The 8448-nt window shown below is 32.3% G+C and overlaps 1 protein-coding gene across 1 annotated transcript; it reads right to left on the bottom strand.

Annotated features, from left to right (window-relative positions):
• Nucleotides 1–4574: 4574 nt before the first annotated feature.
• Nucleotides 4575–7351, bottom strand: LOC143619243 (uncharacterized). Its single transcript, XM_077091218.1, has 4 exons — nucleotides 6207–7351; nucleotides 5769–6106; nucleotides 5452–5701; nucleotides 4575–5362 (listed from the first exon to the last, which is right to left on the bottom strand). Exons 1-4 carry the CDS (start codon nucleotides 6793–6795, stop codon nucleotides 4575–4577), a joined length of 1965 nt encoding a protein of 654 aa, XP_076947333.1. The 5' UTR covers nucleotides 6796–7351.
• Nucleotides 7352–8448: the final 1097 nt, after the last annotated feature.

Here is an 8448-nt window from a genome sequence, read left to right as displayed (position 1 = left end):
TCAACCTCCTCTTCAAGACACGAGAATTGTGTGTTAAGAGGGTGTGTAAATATTCAAAAAAGATGTGTAAATAACCATTGCCTTAAGATATTGTAAGTTAATCATTATTCTTAAATTAACTAATAATGGAAAGTTATACTAAATTGTAATTACTTTATGTCAATTACAATAGCGTGTAATAGGTTTTAAAAACTTAATCTTTAATTGATTACATGAACTGCGAAAGGATTAATTTCGACGGGTCATTCAATGGCGAGTTACAAAGTAACACATGGTAATTTAATGAAGATTCTCGTCTTTAAGGGAAATATTTTTTTTACTTTCTATAACCCGAACTCGGGATCTTTGACTGTTTAAAAGAATGTCATTATAATTGATTTGTTTGATGTTTTATATTATAATAAGGGTCAGGCTAAACGTACCCCCTTCCTTGCTATTCATACACCCCCCTGAACTTTCATTTCCCCTTAACATGTGTAATTGACATGTTAGTCCCCTCTTATTTTATTTTATAATTTTCTCAAATTACTAAATAAAAACCTATTAAGTTTTTATTTTGTTTTACAGTTTTTTTTATATATTTTTGTTATTGATTTTATTATTTTATTTCTTTAAGATCTTAGTAAAAGTTTGTTTATTCTTTTACATGTATTAAAAAGTTTTGTATGTTTTCTCTAGCTAGTTTTTGTTATTATTTATAAAATGTATTCAAAACAATTTGATTTTTTTTGTTAGGTTTGAATACATGACATTAATGTTACATGAGAAAAGAGTCAACTTTTTTTTATCAAATTGTATGTTATTTAACCTTTTTATTTATAAACGTAATACGTTTTTTATAGAAGAATGTAAACTATCCCTTAATTAAAAAAAAACGCTCTTTAAAAAGATTAAAGCAAGTATAGGGAAAAAACATTTTTTTAAACAAGAAAAACAACGTTTTTTAGATAAGAAAAAAAAAACATTTTTCTAAGTAAGAAAAAATATTTTTTAGTAAAGGATTTTAAATATACATAAAAAGATAAATAGAAAAAAATTGTTAAATAAAAATAGAAAAAAAATGCTTTTATAAAGGTAATAATGATAATAAAATATAACAAATGACAAAAGAAACAACAAAAAGATTTAAATTGTATTAATGTAAAATTTGAAGGAGGAGGTATGTTTGGTAAAAATGGATTTGAGGGGGGTACAGCACCATATAATAAGATTTATAATTGTGTGATCTTCTTATTTTATTTTTTTATTATTATTTTTTCCAATTGATGTGTGATTGTATATTTTATACTTTCTTTTTGGTAATGGTGATATTAGGATCACGTGATTATTTTTGCTAATGTTGTGTGATTATATAATATTTTTAGAAATAATATTGAAAGAGTTAAAAGGGTGACAAGGATGAAGTGTTTGATGTTGGACACGTCGAGTAGTTTGTTATACATGGATGGAGGGAGGAACAAGATTTAAAAAATTGAACATATGTGAGATGGAGATGAGGTAGACGGTATGGTCTAGGATCGTTTGGCTCTATGATATCATGGAATAGTTATTGGTTTAAATTAATATCCAATAGCTTTACTCAAATGACTCAAGAACAATTGTCCATAATCAAAATAACTCAAACCAAAATACTCGGTAGACAACCTTAAAGCTTACAATTCTTTATTAAAAATAATCAACTGATTAAACAAGATTCCTAATAGCCCTGTTTATACTAAAACAATAAAAAGATAAACTTATAATTTGAAATCTGAACAAATATTAAACGATAAATAAATTTAGATTTTAAATAAGATGCTCCCGCATCAATTTTCATTTCTCTCTTCCCCATATATAGGACCTACGATACAATCTCTTATTTAGATAAGCCATAAGATTTACAAATTACAACTAACCGTAACTTGATAGTAATTCCTATTTTACATTAATTTATTAGATAAATATGACCATAATGTGATTATTTAAGAGGCATTGTTATAAGAGAAAAAAAAATCATGCGTGCAGTACGATGGCGAATGTAGCGTGACTTAATCTAGGGATTTTAACTCTAGTGTCACACGTTAAAATATATCGACAGGTAAACATTTATGTTAGTATTATCAGCTTAATTATTTTATTTTCCTGTTATTTATGAAATTGTTAGCTTGGTTCCACCAACGATATATGAAGCAGAATCAAAGGTTAAGGAGCACTTGGTAAACTTTGCATGTTCTTTTTTGTATGGTAAAAGTTTATTAATCGAGGGGCATTGTAGTAATTTAGAATAATTTGTCATGTTTGTCCCTATGGCATTGTGGCCACACTATTAAGTTGTTTTTAGATGATAAGTCAAATGAAACTTTCCTTATCTTCTCTTCTCTGCCCCCCTCTATACAAGACGCATATGTGTCGTTTTCACACAAATAGGTCTACATCAAACACAATACAAAGCCCACTGAAGGGGTGTTTGGGATTCCTTATTTTACCTCCTTATAATTTTTCATTAAATTAATAAGTTATAACATTGTAACTTATGAAATTTTTCCTCTCACATCAAAAGCAATCCCAAACACCTTATTACTTTTCAAAAAGTTAATAAGTTATAAGTTGGTAAAATAAGCAATCCCAAACACCCCCTGATTATTGAGACAACTGGTTTCTCTAGGGTCCAAAAACGTCTTTGGAATACTCGGGACCGCGTTTTTCTTTTAATAACAACATTTTGTTATTGATAATTGCCAACTGATGGGACATTTAGCAATTGTTCGGTAGCTTCTTAACCTCTAAATTAGTCAGAAATAGTGTGAGTTTGGTTCATTAAACAAAAATTCTTAATGATTAAATTTCAGAAACATGTTAAATGACTCAGGAGTTACCTCTTAATCGTTAGACATCTTAATGCTTTAGAAAAGGCCATAACCTTGTATTAGCATTAGAAACATGAAAGAATCTTTTTATATGTTTTATCCTTTGGTCAAAACATATTTGGTATTTTAATAGTATATTATAATATTATATGGAGTTCAATTTATTTTGACATGTAGTGATTATCTATCTATTTGCATGAATTCATCAACACATTTACAGTACTTGTTCATGTTAAGTTGATGCTAGTTGATGGGTGACAACTCTTATAAGTTCTACCTTATAATTTTCAATTAATGGACTAAAATTGTTCAGACTTTCAGCTGACCATACATGGATACAAATATACAACCATATATTCTTGACAAAAGAAAAAAAAGGGTTATGCCAAACAACTCCTTAGACGTAACCGTTTAGTGTTATTAAACTACGTTAACAAAATATGAGATTAATTTGAAAACTTGTATCACTCAAATAAGAGTGAATAGCCATTTTCGTCCCTGTGGTTTGCGATTTTCGCCACTTCAGTCCAAAGTTTGATTTTTAGTCAATTTAGTCCTAGTAGTTTTCATTTTTAGCCTGTTATATCCTCCCGTCTAACGGCATCCAAGTATGCCGTTAGTTTAAGGGTATTATTGTCTTTTTCTTTTTAGTTTTAGATTATGTTTAATTTAAATCAGTTTTCTTTTCCTTATAAGACCAAAAGCAGAACGAAGCCCTAGCTTATCAACCTAATTGTTCCATCAAAACTCTAGATCATCAATCATGGTTTTCTGCTCATGTGGTTGGCCTACTGTGATTCGTACCTCATATACGGAGAGTAACCCAGGAAGACGGTTCTTTTGTTGCAGCAAACAGGTAACTTATACAATTGTATTGAACAAACATTTGAAATTAGGTTTTTTTCTCCTAATTTTTGCCCTAATTTTTGTTAATTGCAGCCAAGGAGTTGTGGCTTTGTTGTTTGGATGGATCCTCCAATATGTCAAACATGTACTAAATTGGAATTGAAGACCAAAAGAATGAAGTTTGCATTGACTTTTGTTTTGGTTGTTTTTTTCCTTTATGTATGTTTCCACGGAATGTTAAAGTTGTCTTGCTAAGATCTCTTTGTTGTATGGTCATCGTACCACTGTATTGTCTTTTGTAGTACTAATTTTATGATATGAAAATGTATGGTCTTTGTTTGAACATATGGTTAGATTAAACAACTCAATGTTTGATTAAGTGTTTTGTAAAATGTTTGACAAGCTAATTGGTTGGTTTTGTGTAAAATGTTTGACAGGTCAATGGTACCACTGTAGTTGACTTTTGTAAAAGTCAACTATGCAGATTGTATGTTTTTGTCTGCAAAGTACCAAAATTGGTTGCTTTTGTATGTTAAGGTCAAATGACTTTTTGCAATCTATGAACATAGGTCCACCTGCTTGTTCAGATCAAACAAACAGGAAAAAAACAGACAAACAAATAAAAACCAATACAAATTACCAAAATGCCCTTTAACTACAATCAACTATGCAATTCAAACAATATACCATTAGCCATTCCAGTTGACATTTGTAAGGTCAACTAACCAATACAAAAGATTACAGGTTTTAACATAAAGTAAAAAGTACCAAAAACATCCTAATACCAAAAGATTACAAGTTTTAACATAATTAAACATAGTACCAAAATATTACAATACCAAAAGCAGTTTAACATCCTAATATTACAATACCAAAAGCAGTTTAAACCCCTGAACAGCCTGCTGCATCAGTTGCATCAACTTGTGTTCCTAAACCTCCTGCTTCTCTTATATCTCCTGTTTTCCTCTTCTTGCAAGATCTCTTGTTGTGTCCTGGTTGCTTGCAAATATCACATGTAACTGTACGACCCTTCCTTGGCAATTTCTTGGCTTTACCAACCTTTTGACTCAGTAATTCAATTTCCACAGCAGATTTCTTTCTATTCTTTTTTGGTCTACCAATCTGCACATGGTGCTTAGGAGCAGTCAATTTAGTGGGCCAAGGGGATGGTGCCCATTCTTCTTGGCCATTGATTGGATCTATGGTGTGTGCATAAACATTATTCCATGTCTCCAACCAATACACTTTGTCAACCCATTTCTCTGGCACACCATCATCCAATCCATGTTCACCCATATCAAAAATACATGCCACTGCATGCTTGCATGGAATCCCAGTCAAGTCCCACATTCTACATGTGCAAGACCTTTGGTCAACTGTCACAACATATTGCTCTTGATTTGGACCACTAACTTGATACTTTGTAGCCCCATTCCAAATGACATTACACTTAGTGGCATCCTTCTTGATTTTTTTAAATGAAACTGTAACATTTGGTGTTAATGGACCTTTATATTTTGCTATCTTCATATGCACTTTCACAATTCTTTTCATTAGGTATTCCCTAATGAACTCTAGGCAACTAATGATAGGGAGGTCCCTTCCAGGTGTCAACTGCCTATTGTACACCTCACACATGTTGTTTAATTGCAAATCACTTAGTGCCCTACCTATAGTATAAGCATAAGTAATTCAACTGACAAGGATGTAATTAACAATAATGTAATGAACAAGAATGTAATTAATAACATAAAAATACCAGTAAAATGTGATAGTGACCAATGCCTTGGTGGAATTTCCTTCAACCAATCATATAACTCCTTATTTTCTGTAAACACCTGTTTCATTGCTTTATTAAATGTCTGAGGAGTTGTTGCATATACACACTTCCAGTACAGATTCTTTGCAGCTTGACCCTTCCACTTTTGTTTCATATTTTCTTCAATATGTCTTGCACAATATCTATGTTCAGCATTTGGGAAAACTTTTTGTATTACAGGTATTAAGCCCTAATTTTAAAACAAAAATATTTGTAAGTAATATGATATAAAACATAATCAAGTGTTAAATAATTACCTTCTGCCTGTCACTCATAAAAGTGAAATTAGAGTTAGATGTCAAATCCAGATCATCAGCTAAAATCTCCAAAAACCATGTCCATGAATTGGTATTTTCTGATTCATCTATTGCATATGCAACAGGATAAATACCATTGTTGCTATCAACTCCAACAGCAGTTAAGATTTGGCCTGGGTATATCCCCTTCATGAAACAACCATCTAGCCCCAATAATTCTCTCCCACATAATTTAAAGCCTTCCCTCAATGGAGCTAAACATACATAAATCCTCTTAAACTGTCTAGTTGGGCTGCTAGGATTACATTCACTTTCAACATCAATCTTGATAGTTGTACCTAGCATAAGTAAACAGTTTTAAGATACATAAGTAAATATTTTAGCAAAACTACACTAAAATACATAAGTAAACAGTTTAAGATACTTAAAAATACATACCTGGATTGCATCTAACCACCTCTTGACAATATTCTCTAAGAATAGCATACTGACCACTAAAATCATGCACAACATTCTTTTTAGCAACTCTTTTAGCCTTGTAAATCTGGTTAGGGGTGACTTGAACTTGCAACCTCCTTTGAATATTTTTTTGCAATTTCCTCATACTTTCATTTGGGTCCTCTTCAAGATCTTCCTCCAGTTCCTTTGCCAACCACCCAACCGTGCATAAGCTTACAGTTCTAGTTTGTAAACATTGATGCTCAGTATCTAATGTTGTCACACACCATATTCTTTCAGCCCCATCAAAAGACACATGTAGGACCCATGGGCAAGTGGGAGGAGGAATCTTATTCTTTTTAGGTTTGGATTTATGGCTGGAACTACCCTCTTGGGCCCCACAATTTTTTTTACATTTTCTTTTCCTTCTTGGCATGAGATTCTCTTCCACCTCATTTGTCTGGTTATCATTATTTTCACAACTACCCATATTTAAATTTCTCCCCAAACACACTACACGATACCTAATCTTGTCATTCTTCACAACATGAAGTTGTCTCCTTGAATGAATTGCATGAGTCTTCACCATTTGCTTTATCTCATCTTTACCACCAAAAGTTTGACCCAAGTAAAAATGACAATATTCTTCATCAGTTTCTTTTGAGTGTGATTTTCTCTTTTTTTTTCTTTTTCATCCTAATAGCTCTTTGCAACATAGTATCATTATCAGGATCACTAAGACTATCAATATCATGTAGATCTAAATCATCTAACTCATCTCCTTTATCTTCAACATCTTCACCTTCATCAGATATATCATCCACGGCTGCTCTAAATAATTCTATATCCTGATTTGGGTCATCCATACTGTTTTCATTAAATATGAAGTCTGAATCATAATCAGAACCTTCTGCCTCACTATCACTATCAAACCCCTCTACATCTTCATCAGATTCAGGCACCCTAACATTATGTAAATCTATGTCATCTAATTCAACTACATCATCATCTGTAGGTTCATCAGATTCTAATTCATCATCTATTTCCACATTAAAACAACTTAACATTGAAGCCTCTTTTACCTTTGATATAATGTGTGAATGTTCCACATACACCTCAATTACCTTATGCACACTAATATATCCTATGAGGCTAAGAGCATCAACATCATTGGACAATGGTCTTAAACCTGAATCTAAGTCCCCTCCGGGAATTCTAAAATAGAATTTCTGGTCAGTAAGAACTTCCTCTTCGCTGTAGCCTAATTGTTGTACCATATCATTCACAATAATCACTGAAAACAGATCAGCATTCACTCTATCAACAAAAGTAACCAAACCCCCCTTGTATGTAGTTTCTGGAGATTTCTCGAACTCTCCCCCATGGTGGAATTTAATAGTAAAATGGTCTGGAAAATTCCCTGAAACAGATTAATAGATAATAGTTAGGGGTTAGGGTTTGGAATTCAAGGGTTTCTTTGATTAATAGATAATAGTTAGGGTTAGGGTTAAGGGGTTAATACATACCGTATTCAACGTCTGGATCGAAATCATCACCAGAAGCTCTGGTATCCCACATTTCCATGTTGTTCTTCACTTAATCGCTGGTTCTTCTTCCCTAGTTCTTCACTGTGAATATCGTATCTAAGTTTTGTGTATTCAGTTAATATAATAATTAATTGTAATATCTAAAAAGACTATTCAGTCCCTGAGGTAATATCTAAAAAGACACTTCTAGCCCTCAGGTGATAAAGAACTAACGGCATACTTGGATGCCGTTAGACGGGAGGATATAACAGGCTAAAAATGAAAACTACTAGGACTAAATTGACAAAAAATCAAACTTTGGACTGAAGTGGCGAAAGTCGCAAACCACAGGGACGAAAATGGCTATTCACTCCTCAAATAAAATAAACTCCAGTGAACGTTAGTTTTGCCGTTAGTTACATACTACGTGTCAAAACATTTAAAAATCGTATCCACTCAAGTTATGTTTGGGTCGTCGTCAGTGTAAATCGATTAAAAATAAATCATGTAATATTGTCATAAATGGATCGTAAATAAATTGTACAACCGGTTTGGATTGCAATTTAGTGGGTTGGGCCGTTTAGCTATAGGTGGTTGCACATAACTAGGCTTGACCGGTTTATAAAGCAAGCTAGCTAGACTAAATACTTAGCCGAAGCCCAAAAGAGACTTAAATATGTAAAGGCGTACAACAATTATTTTATGCATGTTTCACC

The sequence above is a fragment of the Bidens hawaiensis genome, unplaced genomic scaffold (genome assembly GCF_021521415.1).
Source record: "Bidens hawaiensis isolate Kalapana, Puna unplaced genomic scaffold, B.hawaiensis_p1.1 tig00002423_1, whole genome shotgun sequence".
NCBI classification, from domain to species: Eukaryota; Viridiplantae; Streptophyta; class Magnoliopsida; order Asterales; family Asteraceae; genus Bidens; species Bidens hawaiensis.
The sequence above is the reverse complement of the archived record's forward strand: the minus strand, read 5'-3'. Positions and strand labels throughout refer to the sequence as shown.